Source organism: Natator depressus, chromosome 5 (genome assembly GCF_965152275.1).
Source record: "Natator depressus isolate rNatDep1 chromosome 5, rNatDep2.hap1, whole genome shotgun sequence".
NCBI lineage: Eukaryota > Metazoa > Chordata > Testudines > Cheloniidae > Natator > Natator depressus.
Genome location: NC_134238.1, coordinates 87,019,695 through 87,036,179, shown reverse-complemented (window position 1 = coordinate 87,036,179; position 16,485 = coordinate 87,019,695). Strand labels below are relative to the sequence as shown.

General features: G+C 36.9%; 1 protein-coding gene across 2 annotated transcripts in view; it reads left to right on the top strand.

Moving 5' to 3' along the window:
* The window catches only part of ERCC6L2 (ERCC excision repair 6 like 2), a 102,443-nt gene extending 89,126 nt beyond the window's left edge, over positions 1–13,317 (top strand). For both annotated transcript variants that reach the window (XM_074953146.1, XM_074953145.1), the window contains exons 20-21: positions 3,145–3,329; positions 11,105–13,317. In XM_074953146.1, the coding sequence (XP_074809247.1) occupies positions 3,145–3,329; positions 11,105–12,071 (1,152 nt within the window). In that variant the 3' untranslated portion in view covers positions 12,072–13,317. The remainder of the gene's footprint in view (positions 1–3,144; positions 3,330–11,104) is intronic.
* The last annotated feature ends 3,168 nt before the right edge of the window (positions 13,318–16,485 follow it).

The window sequence follows — 16,485 nt, the reverse complement described above, 5'->3', positions numbered from 1 at the left end:
TATAAATTTGTTCCAAAACTTCTTCTATTGACACCTCAATCTGGGACAGTTCCTCGGATGCATCTTCTAAAAAGAATGGCTTAGGTGTGGGAATCTCCTTCTTATCCCCTGCAGTGAAGACAGATGCAACAAATTCATTTAGCTTCTCTGCAACAGCCTTGTCTTCCATAAGTGCTCCTTTAGCACCTTGATCATCCAGTGGCTCCGCAGATCATTTGTCGGGCTTCCTGCTTTGAAAAAATTACTTAGTTTTTTATTTTGCTACTTGCTCTTCAAATGTTTTGGCCTGCCTAATTATACTTTGACACTTGTCTTGCCAGAGTTTATGCTCCTTTCTGTTTTCCTCACTATGATTTGACTTCCAGTTTTTAAATTGATGTCTTTTTGTCTCTAACTGCCTCTTTTATTCTGTTTTAGCCGTGGTAGCATTTTTTGGTCATCTCACTGATTTTTTTTTTTTTTACTGTTTTTTAGACATGTCTTATTCCAAAGTCAGAATATTCTATAGAGTATTGTAAGTGAGCATGGCATTTTACAAACATGATGGTCTCTGTACCAAGGAGTTTGCAATCTTAAAGTCCAAGCCTATAAAAGGATATGATTGTATCAAGTCCCATGCAGTTCAATCAGTCTTTGCAGGAATGGTGTGTAATTCAGATATATACAATATATGAGATAATGCAAATGAAAGAGGCCAATGGTGTAATGTCAGCATGGAATTTGGCCTAGAAGGACTTATAACAAATTATGTGGGTTTGAAGGTGGAGCGGAAAGGCCCTTGAGGAACAAGAAGAGGGCAGCTGTTGAAAGGAAGTTGCTGGCATGAAATAGGCTTGAAGCAGAGGGTAAGAGAAGAAGCCAAACAGCCATTAAGAGAGGGGACTGGAAAGAACATCAGCAATGTGAGAGTGAAAAAGGAGGAAATGAGAGTAGGCTTGATGAGAGTAATACATAGAAATCCAATTCAAAGCACAAACAAAAGAAGAAAGGAGCAGCCAAAATGTTCCTGTGAAGTTTTTGACTATTTTAACAGTAATTACAATATGAAAAATTGATATTTGAAAGTAAACAAACAACAAAAGAATTTTTCAAATTATGTCAAATAATTCATGAAATATTTTCACTTACCTACGTGCAAAACATACTGCTGCATTTAGGCCTTATCTCAGCTATAATTGAGGTCCATGGTCTTTGGATAAGGCCCTGAGAGAGTTTGAAGATTTCTTAAGAAAAGCTACACTATAACCCTCTGTTCTTGCCTAAAAGTTCATGTTTGTCATTTTTGAAAAGTGTTATTCGGGTTTAGACTTGGGTTTGAATTTGATAAAATCATGAACATTTTCATAAATTCAAATAATGCCAGTAGTTCTGCAGCAACATAAGTTGGTGGTGGGTCCATTTCACCAGTTGGCTTTTGTCCAGAAGACTAAATTAAGACATTCAAATGTAATTCATAGTTGCTTTAGGCTTCCACTAGCATTAGCTCTTGGGAAACGGTGTTTACAGTAACTTTTTTTACCTCCATGCAGAAACCGTGACCAGTTAATTTGGGCAGGATAAGAGTTTCACAAACTTTTGTAAACACACTTAAAAGTTTTTGTCCTTTTAGAATTACAGATGCCATTTGTGAGAGTTTATTTACAGTAAGCAGTATGTTTTTACAGTAATTCTGGTTCTTTGCAAAGACTAGCAAGTTTATGACTTTTAGTGTGTTTACAGGATTTGGCTTTTTCCCAAAGAGAGAGATTTTTAATCTTTTGTGTTTGAACAGATGTGTAAACCAAAGCATTGCTGCCTCATCTATTCCATGTTCTCTAATGAAAGGAAATAAATGGATGAAAAATTAGGGAGTTATAAAATACTTTTAAGGAAGACATTGACATGACTAGACTAGTACTGTACACCAGCTATGTTTGTTTGTTTGCATTATTTTAAATTATATAATTTTAATATAACTCCTGATTCCCTGAGGAAGAAAGATGAATACTAGACATTTTCTGAGAGCATTCTTTCTACTGTAAATATTTTGCATTTAAATATCTGACCCATCAAAATAATTTATTTTGAAGCTAACCTTTAGGCTTTCTATTAAAATGTATTACAAATTTTAAATTAAAATTCTATAGCCATATGTATTCAAACAATAATTATACAATATGTAAATATTTTAAAATATACACAGAGTAAGATTTTAAAAATATTTGTAATTTATTAGATGTTGTTTATAATTTGTCTGTTTGCTGAGTAATATTATACAATTCCTTTTGAGAACTGAAGACCTTGTTTTTTTAACATAGTTAGAGCCTTGACTTCAGTTTTGGTAGTCTATGTAAGAGTTCACTGCAGCATTGATGATGATTGGAGTTGTGCACTTACCTTGCCAAAGTAAAAGTTTAAATCTTTGGTCTCTTAATTTGTTTATCTTCATTGTCAAAGCCTCCCCGTCCATGCAAATTGGGTCTGTATTTTGCCAAAGTAATACAATCAGAACAGATGTGAGATCCTAGGGTCTAAGAACACTGCAAACAGTCCCATGGAAGTTAGGAAATGGGCACGCATCAAATAAAAATTGATTGAGGAAAATATCATAGATTGAAAATCAAACTTCGGTATTAAGTAACTGAAAATTCTGCACAGGGCAAGTATACATGTAACAAAAACATTAATAAACAGAAACTAAGTGGAAATTCAGATGGCCCATGTAATCTTGCGAAATGAAGCAAGACAGAAATGAGGATGTATTTGAGTCAATACAATAATTTTAATGTGTGAATAGGTTCTTTGTATTCTGATGCAGGTTCCAACTGAGATTGGGGCCCCATTGTGCCAGGCATTGTACTAGCATTTAGTGAAAGATACAGTGGATTTATCCTCACTACACTCTTGTGAGGTAGGGAAGTGCTATTATCCCAGTTTTACAGGTGGGGAACTGAGATACAGTGACTTGCTCAAAGTCACACAGGAAGTTTGTGACACATCAGGGAATTGATGTTGGGTCTCCTGAGTCCCAGGCTAGCATACTAACTGCTAGACCATGGCTAATTGTGAAATTAGAGTGATCAGAACAGAACTGCTACATATTTTAAAAAAACCCTCTTCTATGAAATATGGACAAATAATGTTTTCTGTTTCTCTTTTTGTTAGAGAGAGAAGGAAACCCAAGAAGCCATATCAGCAAAAAAGAACATTAAGAGAGAACAGCAAATAAGTGACAACAGTAAGCAGTCTCACCTTTGTATTGCACATCCTGCAATCCAGAAGAAGAAAAAGGTACACAGAGTAGGTCCAACTACCTTCTTGATTGGAGAGACACCCAAAAGCATTCGCAGGTGAGACTCGTAAGATGGGAGGATGAGGAAGAAGTAGAGATTACAGAGAACTTTACTTTAGGAAGTTGTGTAATTTTTTCATTTTGTCAAATAAACTTTAGTCAGACATGGGTGGGCAAAAGGCAGGGCTGGGTTATTGATAACTTTCTGTTACAAGAGCAGAAGTAATTGGAAACTTTGCCTTTATACTGTAGCTTATACAGCACACTTTTGCCATACTGGCTGAATTAAAATATAGACATGAATTATTTAAAATGGCACACATGTTGTTTTTGTGTTTTCAGTTAATATTGTGAAAGTTGACAATTTTGATAATTTTCAAATTGAGGTAATTTGAGGACTTCCAACTGTATTTAGAGGGCCAAAATAATTCCAGTGTAACTGTGTAAAGTCAATAGATTTACACCCGGAAAGGATTTTGGTCCATTTTGCTTTGGTTTAGAGCAGTGGTTCTCAATCTGCAGCCAAGCCCAATCAGCACACAGTTGCAGCCCATGTGACATCCTCAGGGCCATACAGGTATTATATATATTGTGTGGATGTGGCCCACATAACAAGTAGTGAGCAGCATACGTGGCCCACCGTGGTAAATAGGCTGAGAACCACTGGTTTAGAGACTGTGCAGTACATGCAATTAGAATCTTGTTTTTTATGGGTCCAGTTGTTAGGCAAAACTCCCATTTAAATTGCTGAGTGTTCTGACTAAGGATTGCAGATGTGGCCCCTCAAGTGCGTCTGCCATACACAACTGTATTATTTTCCTTAATCTGAAAAAAGCAGATCAATACCCTCCTACCTTTCTCACAAAGGTGCTGAGATTCAGTGAATATTCTCAGATAAAAACTATTAATGTGAGTTGAGGATGAAAATGCTTATCAGGAAATTTAAAATTTAAAAAAAATACCTGGATGTAATTAATCTCAAAACAAGCATTATAAATCCATGAAATTAAGAGTTAAGGTTAAATTTAAAAGTAATCCAAACACTGTTAAAGAGTGGGAAAGCAACAGCTATGCAATTATGATTGATACATATTTTGTGCTTGGTATCTCAGATTAGAAGAAACTGACTTTTAAAATGTATTTGGTTTTTTTCATATTTTTAATGCTGTCACTACTAGGTAGAATTAAGATTGTTTGCACTTCTACACATTTAGATTTCTTTGAAGTTTTTAACTCAGGCTAAGTGCTTCAGGAGGATGCAATATATTCTTCATACATTACAAAAAAGCTGAATCCCTGCTTTAAGTGCAAAGCTCTCCTCTTCCTTACCTATGGAAACACTCGCAGTGCATCCAGAATTTGTGAAGTGGTTTGAAATGTTAGGTCGTAGATTTTATACAAGTTGTTTACTTAAAGTACACACAGTTTGCCTCTGCTTTTAAATTGACAGAAAGAGGGTAGTAACTTGTTGATATGTGAAAAGATGGTCTTTACTAGCAAAAATTGTTTTGAAATGATTGTTTTACCAGTCCTTTAACTCTGAAAAGCCTGAATTTCACTTTTTCCAGAATAGAGATGAACTGTTTAAGGATTTTACTTATTAACTAGGACTATAACTCTACGGTAAACAGTTCTTTAAAAAAAATTCATTATGGAACAAACAGTCGTGTTGACAAGAGATTGATGTTCTGATTTTTGGAAAATGCATATTACCTGTTCTAGGGAAGTGAATATTTAAAACCATTCAAGAATGTGCAAGGTGTTGTGATTTGCTGTCTGTCAGGTGTAGTTTATGACTTGGCTATGAAAACATACTTAAGGGAAAATACATTCAGGATTTTTTATCATCTACAGAAGTTCTTTTTTAATTTTTAATTTAAATCTGAACAGTGTTTATTTTACAAATGGAATTTTGGCAAGTGATGAATCTATAATGTGTTTAACAGCAAGTGCCAGTGTGTGGGAGGGAAGGAAGGTGTAGTCTTCTCCTTGAGGGGGTAAGGCTTTGAATTTCTCTTTTCCTGCTAATTTGAAAATGTACCCTGACAGTAGTCTGATATTTCACTGCCAGTCAGGATGTATAAAATAAATGACTTGTTGAAAATAATAATTTTGGATTCTTAAACAAATCTGATATTCCAATTCTTGTTGAAACTTAAATGGGAATTTATAGCCATCAGTCTTGAGGCTGAGCTCAAATGGAACCACCCACAAACCATTTCAACATGTTGAATCAACATGTCATGCATTACATATCTGTGCAGATGTCATCCTAGCAGGATTCATGGTATGTGCACTGTGCAATACTGCAGCTTAATTTATTAAATTGTATAAAATGAGATTTTATAGCGTGGATTGGAGACTGGCTACTGGTATTATCCAGATCTAGTCTCTTTCAGCTGAAGGCTACAAGGACTAAAAAGTTGGGTTTTTCTTAAACACAGATTCAAGTTTTCCAAAAGAGGGTATTTTTCTGTGCTGCTGCTTCCCCACCCTCCCACATCTCTCTCCCCCTGCAAACCCCCAGTTTGGAAAAAGACTCATTCTAGTTCATTCTCTCTCTCCCCCACCCCTCCTCCAGTCCATCCCCCACTCCACTCCACCCTGTCCCTCCTCACTATTTAATACTAATCAGCAACATTTAAATTATAATCATGCAGAGAAAGAGAAACATTTTGCAGTTCTTGACATCTGCTACAGGAGAAAGTTCTCATAGTAACAATGGTCAAAGAGCATGCAGAAATAGAAAGGTATAGGCCATTGCTAACTAAGCAAGGAGTTGAGAGAGAGAATTTATGAAATCAGCTGAAGCAAGTGCATTTTAGAAACAAGGAGGTCAATATCAGATTGGATCCTGAAATAAGTGGGGAGCCAGTAAAATTGTTTGAGGATGTACTTGTAATCAAGCTGCTTTCTCCATTGAATAAGGTATGCAGCATTCATCTGTAAATGTTGGAGTCTGGATAGCTGCTACAGGGATAGCTGCGCAAGAGGCATATAACTAGTAATATTAAAACAGAGATGCTGTTGTAGATGTTCAAAATATGTTAACTATGAATTTCTTTTTTTAACAGAAACAGACTGGTTCACTGTCCAAACTAAATAGCAGATTATCTACATCATAGTTAAAACAAAACAAAAACACCCTCCTGATCTGAAATTGGAAGCTTGGTCTGAATTGTTTAAAGGTCTTTCCCAATAATTTGAAAATGAGCCTAAGTGGATTGACATTTTTAAAATATATTTGATAAGTTTATAGTGAATTTTTAAATACACCCTACCCATGGGATTCTTTGCATTTATATACAAAATGTGCAGTGTATGTAACTTTTAGGAATATTTTTAATACAGATTTTTTTCACTAAATCTCTTTGTATTAGTTTTGTACTTCTAAAAATTGATTGTTTTATGGGTGTGAGAGGGGAGAGGAAAAAGTGGAGCAGCTGAATATTTGGATAAACTATTTAGATTGGAAAAGCTCTATATTTTTTTAGAGAGTTAAAGTGAAGTGTCAGAGTATCGCTTATATAGTCTAGCTCGATAGTGATAATAAATCTTCAGATTTTTAAAAGCCTTGAAAATGGATTTAGAAACGATTAATAAGCAAAACAGTCTTATTTCATATAAAATTAGAGCAGGGGCCTCTTAGGGCTTGTTGAATCCTGTGTTTTAACCTTCCATTTAGAATGGTGCCAATATCTTTGGACAGAAATATGAAAATATGAAATTTTGCAACCAAATATTCTACCAAAGCTGAGAATGGCTGGAAATAATCTTGGGGAAAATAGTAGCTGGTTGCAAACAGACTTGTGTGAGATGCTGCCACTAAATGCTGGAAACTCTCAAGCTTTTATTGAAAAGAGGCCCAACTGTGGGGATGGGGAAGGGAAAACGGGAGTGTTGGCTGCATTTAGTACTCAACTAGGAGAAAAGATGACCTCTTTACAAACCTGCTGCATTTTATAGAAAGTGTCTAGTTTAAAAGAACCAACAGCAATATGTTTGAGACTCAAGGCCTAGTCTGGTACAATCATATTCTTGAAGATTGTTTTCAGTTTTAAATGGCTGTAGATTTCAACTTTCTAAAGGTATACCAAAGTGACTGACTTACCAATGAGTTAGGTATAGGTAATGCAGTGGCCACATGCTCATTCATGAATCCCTCACAATCTAGGACATAAGAACCTATTCTGTGTGATATTTTTTGTTGTTGAGATAAATTTGGCTGAGAAGCCAGGGTTAAGTGCTATTTTTCCTTTAAAATTGCCCTCAGGACCCCTAACTTCAACATGAATAGCCATCAAAGACTGGGCAAAGGGAGCTTAGTTTTAGTATGTATTCTGAAGGATGGCATTCTTGATAGTTCTGCACTTTGCTAGAACCACACTCTGGCCTGCCAACGTGGGGAGTAAAGGGAGCAATTGCCCAGGGGCCCGGGTGGTTTAAAAGGCCCTGGAGGCCCCAGCCACCGCCGCTGGCAGTGCAGCAGGGCTACGGCAGGCTTCCTGCCCACCCTCGCTCCGCACCACTCCTCGAAGCAGCCGGCGGCAAGTACCTGCAGCCCCTTGGGAGGAGAATCTCCGCGCACTGCCCCCGGCCCGAGCACCAACTCCGCAGCTCCCTTTGAGCTCCTTGCAGTGCCAAAGGAGACACGTATTCACATCCCAAAAATACTCTGATTGGCACCTTTGTGGGCAGTCTCAGTGGATTGGCTGAAGACTGAATGGTGGGTATGGGCACTGTACTATTTGTCATTCGTAAGATGGTCCCTCCAGTTTAGGGTTGATACACATTGTTTGAGCAGCGTGTGAAAAGCAAGCAGTGTTGCTGTCTGTGGAAAATATTACGTGTTCAACCAGGCTAAGTATAAACCTTAGAAAGTACATGTAAACTCTCTCTACTTTGTGTGTGTGTGCTACCACTCAAACCATTTTCACTGTTCCCACCACTCAAGCCTGAACTGTCTGTTGTCTAACAGTAGAGGGATGGAAGGAAGAAAATTATGCCTGTGAATCTTTCATAGGTATCAGCAAGACAGATTACTAGATAAGCTTAGAAAAATCCTTGTTGCTACTTTGCACTATAGTACATCAGGAGAACTGTTTTATGAGTAACAGTTTCCTACTTCAGAATCCCTACTGTTGTTTTAGAAATAAAAAAAGCATATAAGAACAATAAGTCACGGCAGATATAACTTGCTAGATAGAATGCGCCCAGCTTTTTGCCCATGCCTCACAAATTATGTAAGGCATGTCAATACCTGCTCGCCTGAAGTTTTCTGTTGAATTCATAACATGTTTTAACTTTACTGCAGGATATTTTAGCTTAAAATATTTCATATGTAGCTTTCGTTCCAAAACAGCTTGTTGTCTTGAAAAGTTATATTTTTTTTATTTTAATGATTCTGTTGCACACAACTTGGTCATCAGCAGCCACTTAGATTGCAGAGGAGATTGAATCCCATGACTTTTCCTTATGATTTCTGTAAATACAAGATTTTAAAGTTTCTGTATTCCTCCACTGTCTAAGGTGGTAAAACTGTGTGAGTGAAGGTATGGACAAGTGTTGGTGAGAATATGAAGTTCCTTACCAAAAAAAAATTACTTCTTGTTTACAAGACATTAATAACCAAGTTGTTACTGAAGCCAGGAAAGCTCAGAGTTCAGCAGTCCATAAATATTAGATTAATTCTTTGCAATGTGTCCATTATTACCATGATTTAGGTTTCCATGGCCTTTGGTACTTATGGGTTCATTTAAATCAAGTTGTTTAAAGTATTGTATCCAAAACAAACATAGGCTGGCCTTAGAGGTTCACAATGTTCTGAGATAAGTTAATTTTGAAAAAAAGATTTTGTTTATAACGCCAATTTTTATGTCTTAAAATTCAGTATAAAGATTGTGTCTTATATTCTCAATACATACTTTTAATAGCATGGATGTTTTTTGTTCTAATTTGGTAAGATCTTTCACCCAAGCTCCCCTCCATCAGACCAGATAGCATTTCAATATGAATTATTGAGTGGATGAATGGGTTTATCTCCTTCTGTAGTTCTTAAAATGAGTAAAAATCCATATCCAATTTAGGATACTTTTCACTTTTAGGTCTCTGTTAATGAATTGCCCAAACATTGGACATAGTGTTTTGTTTTCAGAATTATATGTAGGTCTCCTGCTTTATCACCATACAGTATATTTTATCAAATTATAATTTAGTTTTAGTTCTCTCTCCTTTCCTCTCATGAGAGGAGGAATTTAAGTAAGGCAGATGTCAAACTATAAACTATTTATACCCTTACCAGTATCCAGCAAAATTTTATCCCACTTCCTCTCTCAAATTAACTGTGAATGTTAAAACCCAAAACACTTGCATTGAAAGGAACTCATTGCTAAAGGAACATTTCAGTAATTTCTGGGTAGCCCAATGGCTCCCCATGAGCTGCAGCTGATCATTTTAAGAGTTGTGAGAAGTTCCTAATGGGCCTCTATATCTGAGCTTGCTCTCTGTTCCCAGAGCTGCATTCTCTCAGAAGCCTGCAAAAATGGCTGCTTACCATCTGCACCCAAAGGAGTTGAGCTAATTTCAAGCTTTAGTTCCAAGGATCAGATCTATAGAAAATGTATTGCATGTGTCCAGTTTAGTCAGAGACCTTTTTAATATTTGAGATTTTAAATTACTCTGTGTTCTGGAATTGGGTGGAAGACCAAGCAGTGCGTTATTGTAGCACTTGATATCTGAACCAGTGGCTGTGTAGTATTAGAACTCTCATCTGTACATGTTCAGACCCTGCCAGGAACATTTTACTCCCAAGTTTAATGTGACACATGGTGGTATGCCATAAATTATGCCTTCAACTTTTCAAGTGAATTTTTTTTTTTTTAAGTGATTTTGGTTCAGTGGGTGCTAGGCACTTTTGAAAATGCCACTAGGTGCGTATATGAATCTTTGATGTCTAAATACCTTTAAAAATCTGGCCCTTAGGCACCTAAAAGTAAGTCTATACGACAAGCACTACAGTGGCATAGCTGCAGCAGTGTGATGTGGACACTTGCTACAGTGGCAGGAGTTTTTCCAGCACTGTACTAAATCCACCCCCTTGAGAGACAGTAGCTAGTTGACAGAAGAATTCTTCCGTCAACCTCGTGATGTGTACACTGGGTCTTAGGCTGTCTTAACAACAACTCTCAGGGGTGTGCATTTTTCATACCCCTGAATGATATAGTTAGGTCGACCTACATTTTAGATGTAGGACCGGGCCTCAGTCCCATTGCCTTTCAATAAAGTTTAGGCTCCTGAGTACCTAAGTCACTTTTGAAAATTGGACTCCTAAGGGCTTGTCTGCACGTGGGGGAAATATGCTCTCCAATTTTGTGATTTCTAAAGTGCATTAATTGGTTGTGCATTAATTGGTCCCTGTAGACCCTGTAGCATGCTGGTGCATGCTAAAGTTTCCATAGTGCAGTTTCACATACAGCTGTTTCAAACAGTGCTATGTTAAAGCGCATCAGCAGGGTCTACAGGGACCTATTAATCAGCAACACGTTAGTGCCCTTTGGAAAGCACGCCCATGTAGAGCACATTACCCCACCATGATGTAGACAAGCCCTGTGTCACTTTGGCAACTTTGAATATTTTGCTCTTGGTCTTTTCCTTGCAATTGAAGTCAGAACTAGTACCGTTACCAATAAGGGTATGACTTTCAGTTCTCGTCTAGGTTTGTGTTATATAAGTTAATTAAACTGAATGAATTGATTGTATCTTTATTTTATACTCTGTGCCTTTTAAAAAAAATTAAGACGAGATAATCATGTTTTTCTTTATTGATGGTGATAGGAAACAGTTTGAAGAAATGGTATCCCACTTTAACATGGCTTCAGTTGAAGAACTTGCAGAATATATTGCAAAAGCCACATCAGGAGTACGACAGAAAATGTTGAGAGATTTTTATGCTGGAAAGTGTCCAGAGTTAGAGGACTTATTTCCAGTCAAAGTTCCAGTACACGTTTCAGATGGGTGTGAGGAAGAAGAGGTATATACAAGTCATTGTAGAAAGAGAAGGGCCATTGTAAAATGTGGACAGTCAAGGTCTGGTCCTTCAGCTGAAGATCCTCCCTGTGTGACTGCAGGAATATGTAGCCAAAAAAGACACAAAGGAGAAGCAAAACAGTTTCACAATGATTTCTGCATACAAGATGCTGTGTGTCTTAATTCAAAAGATAAACAATTGTCCACTGTCAATACCCAAAATAGCATCAGTGGGAGAAACAGTCAACCATTCAAAGATTTTATGGCAACTGGCTCAGTAAGCAGTAAATCAGAAATAATAGATGTGCTCTCTGTAAATATCACTAAAGGACAGCTGGACTCAGAGGGGATGGAATCTCCAAGAAAAAGATCCCGGTCTCAGTCAGAAAACAGAGAAAGAGAAACTCAGACTTACAAGAAAAACTCTTTTGTAGACTTACTAGGAGACACCTCTGTTCTCAATGACCTCTTCAAAAGTAATGGAAACAGGCCTACGGAGCTGCCAAGAACATCTCTTTCAAGGCCTGCAGAAAAAGCAAAAGAACGACCAAAAGACTTCTGGGATGTGCTGAATGAGCAGAATGATGAGAGTCTCAGAAAGCTCACAGACATGGCCGTCATAGAGGAGTTGTGTGAAAGAGCACCTCCTACTGCTTTGACAAAAAAGAAGGAGGTTCATGAAAGTTCTCTTTGGAAACAAAATGATAATTTTTTATGGAAAAAATATAATCTAAGTGATTCAGATGAGTCTACATCTGGCACACACACCTTTTGATGTCTAAATATGAAAGACTGATCTTAAAGCTCAGGTAATAAATTCATCAGTCACACAAATACAGCTTAAGAAAACTTACTGGTGTTAGTAGCATACATTATGGGACAGCATTCCATTATATCTTACTGTGACCATTGGCCTTGGGGCATACTGTAAGATATTCTACCCTATGTTTCTCTGCAATAAGCAAGGCGGAAATACTGGTGATGTAAATGTAGGATCTTAGTGTCATTTAAACCCTGGCCTTGTAATTTGTTTGTAATCATAAGGGGGCCCATATTTGTTTTGACTTCAGTGGACTCATACTAGGGATTCTGCTGTGATCATGGAGGCATAAAACACAACAAGATAGGTGTTAACTTCAATAGTACAACACCGCAGGGCATGAGTTATGGTTTACTAATCCATGCTGTCTTCACAGCTATTGCAGTCCATGAGTATAGGTACACATTAGCTCTATCACATCCTACTGTGGTTTAACTCGCGCTAATTTTAAATTACACTCTTTTTAATCGCTTGAGTTGTTTTCTTTTGGATGCTGATGTGCCTAAAGTTAAATGGAGCTCTGGGTATTTTTTCCTCTTGTTGAAATACGGGTGGCTCAGGCTGTCAGTCTGCCAGCAGCCCCTCTGATGCTGCTTGGGTGGATCCCAGCAATCTCAAATAAGACTGCTGTTAAACAAGGTTGTTTTTAAATCAGAGAATAATCTGATATAATTAATCTGATATAATTAATAATAATAATATAATAATAATAATAATTTCTAATCAGAGCTTTGCATATAAGTTTTAAATTATAACTAGAGAATTTTTGAGGACTGAATAACTCAGATAATGGAATTTGGAGACTTTCACTCCTGCATGTCATTTATTGAAAGTAGTCATTGGCCTGTGCATAATAAGTTGGAGGCCTCGCTTATGATTCCTCGTATTTCTCTGGTGGGCAAGTACCCATATTACAAAAATCTTCATTGCCACCATGGTCTCCAGGTAGTTAAGATATTCAGTTAATACCACAGGCAGGGATGCTTTCTCTTCACTTGGGTTTTTTTCAGCCCATTTCATAATGAAGTTCAAGATAAATCCAGTTATCTTCAATATCTCAGGTTTGGTGTTTTCTCTTAGTTTATTTTAACATTTGAGTATCTAATATGAAAATAAATTGATGGGAAAATAACTTAGATCAAATATGGGTATTTTATAAGAGGGGGGGCGGGGGAGATAGTTCTTTCCACCCAAAAAATAATTTGGTTTACATTTTTGTAAGAAATGTGCTCTGAAAAGAATAAATGTTTTATATACAATACTGAGTTATACACATTTATGTATAACATGAACAAGATATTTAGAAAAGGGGACATGCAATTATATGTGCAGATGACATGTTAGATGTGTACTTTGTTACTTGCATGTGCAGTTACTGTGATTGCACTCATAATCACTGTATTTGTGTATGCATATTGCAGCATGTGGAATTGCCTGTACCTATTTATAAAAATGTGGCCCTAAAAACTGGTATTAATATTCACGCTTAAAACACAGCTGTGGTTACTTTTACTGTAGAACAATTACATTTCTGTTGAAGTAATTCGGCTGTTGAAATGAAGTCACTGCCTATAGTATAGTAGCTTGATCCAAAATGGCTGTTAACAAAGCAGTTTAATTGCACTCAAGCATAAACAGGTGAGCTGAAGAATTACATAGTCCAGAGGCTCCTGGAAAGAATTATGATATTGTAGTAGAGACACAGGAGTGGGATTCAGATGTGATTTCTGTTTTCATTTCTGCCACACATTCTGTAACAACTTCGGCAAGTCACTGAATCTCTGCACTTCAGTTTTCCCATCTCTAAAACAGAGATCTACCTGTGTAATAAATTGTATTACATGGGCATGCAGGTTTTTGTTTCCTGACTCAACCACCTCACGCGGATAAGAATTACAAAAGCTTACTATCTCTGTCACATGGGTCAGTAATATGGATTGGAGTTGCTGTTGTTATACCTTCGCTTATTTTGAAAATCAAATGCTAACAAAACATAATACCACCTAGAAAAAAACTATCAACTAATACAACCAATTATAAGAAAAAGAAAACAATGTCTTCTATTGAGATTAAGGTAGATGACAAAAATTGGAATTATTTTGCCTTTTAGCGATATCTATTAGGGCTGTCAAGCAATTAAAAAAATGAATCGCATTTAATTGCAATGTTAATAATAGAATAACATTTATTTAAATATTTTGACGTTTTCTAGATTTTCAAATGTATTGCTTTCAATTACAACCCAATACAAAATGTACAGTGCTCACTTTATTTTTTATTACAAATATTTGCACTGTAAAAAACAAAAGAATTATTTTTCAGTTCACCAAATACAAGTACTGTAGTAAAATCTCCTTACATGAAAGTTGAACTTACAAATTTAGAATTATGTACAAAAAAAACCTTCATTCAAAAATAAAACAATGTAAAACTTTAGAGCCTACTAGTCCAATCAGTCCTACTTGTTCAGCCAATCACTCAGACAAACAAGTTTATTTACATTTGCAGAAAATAATTCTGCCTGCTTCTTGTTTACAATGTCACCTCAAAGTGAGAACAGGTGTTTGCATGGCATTGTTGTACCTGGGGTCGCAAGATGTTTACATGCCAGGTACACTAAAGATTCATATGTCCCTTCATACTTCAACCACCATTCCAGGGGACACGCATCCATGCTGATGACAGATTCTGCTTGATAACTATCCAAAGCAGTGTAGACCGAAAAATGTTCATTTTCATCATCATAAGTCAGATGCCACCAGCAGAAGGTTGATTTACTTTTTGGTGGTTTGGGTTCTGTAGTTTCCGCATCAGAGTGTTGCTCTTTGAAGACTTCTGAAAGCATGCTCCACACCTCACCGTTCTCAGATCTTGGAAGGCACTTCAGATTCTTAAATCTTGAGTTGAGTGCTGTAGCTATTGTAGAAATTTCACATAAGTATCTTCTTTGCATTTTGTTAAATTTGCAGTGAAAGTGTTCTTAAAATGAACATGTGCTGGGTCATCATCCGAGACTGCTATAACATGAAATATATGGCCAGAATGTGGGTAAAACAGAGCAGGAGACATACAAGTCTCTCCCAAGGAGTTCAGTCACAAATTTAGTTAACGCATTATTCTTCTAACAAGTGTCATCAGCATAGAAGCATGTCCTGTGGAACGATGGCCAAAGCATGAAGAGGCGTATGAATCTTTAGCGCATCTGGCATATAAATATCTTGCAACATCAGCTACAACAGTTCCATGTGAATGCCTGTTCTCACTTTCAGGTGACATTGTAATGAAGAAGTGGGCAGCATTATCTCCCGTAAATGTAAACAAACTTATTTCTCTTAGCAATTGGCTGAACAAAAAGTAGACTGAGTGGACTTGTAGGTGCTGAAGTTTTACATTGTTTTGTTTTTGAGTGCAGCTACGTAGCAAAAAACCTACATTTGTAAGTTGCACTTTCATGATAAAGAGATTGCACTACAGTACTTGTATGAGGTGAATTGAAAAATACTATTTCTTTTGTTTATCATTTTTACAGTGCAGGTATTTGTAATAAAAATAATATAAAGTGAGCACTGTACACTTTGTATTCTGTGTTGTAATTGAAATATATATATTTGAAAATGTAGAAAACATCCAAAATATTTAATAAATTTCAGTTGGTATTCTATTGTTTAACAGTGCAATTAATCTAATTTTGATTTATTTTTTTTTAGTTAATCGTGTGAGTTAACTGCGATTAATCAACAGCCCTAGTATCTATTGATAGCCATTATTTCTGAACCACTGTGGCTTTCTGATTGTACAGCCGCTACTTCTTCTGGAAACAGCTACTTATACAGTGGCGTGTTTGCTGCTCCTCATAGTTGTCATTATTGTTCACAAAGCAGACTTGTGTTTCTTCTGTGCACAAGCACTGTCAACAGAATTCTGGATGTTCTCAAGAAACTGAGCCAGTGTTCTCCTTTGTGATCTACTTATGAAAAGTGCTGTGTAAGAGCTAGATGGTGGTATTATTTTGTTTGGCTCTCTCTGTTCCGTGTGTTGGATTGATCCCCAGATATGGATAGACAGAGCAATTTTCTGCAATATCTTTGGGAGATCTTCCTATATTAAGTGTATATATCATTGTGGGCCAGGGATGATATGTAATTCCATGCGGGAGGGTGACGATAGCTCCTCCAGGAACTAAGAACAGTGGGGGGTGATTGGGAAAATTCACTCAGGCTGTAACACATCCAAAGAAGGGCTGCCACCTGGAGAGGCTCTCATGTGCTGGTTCAAACTGGATTCTCTAGAGACAGCAGACAAAGGACTTTTGGGTAGATCACCTGTGTTTAAGGACTCAGGGCCTTCTGTCTGATCCAGTAAGTGGACA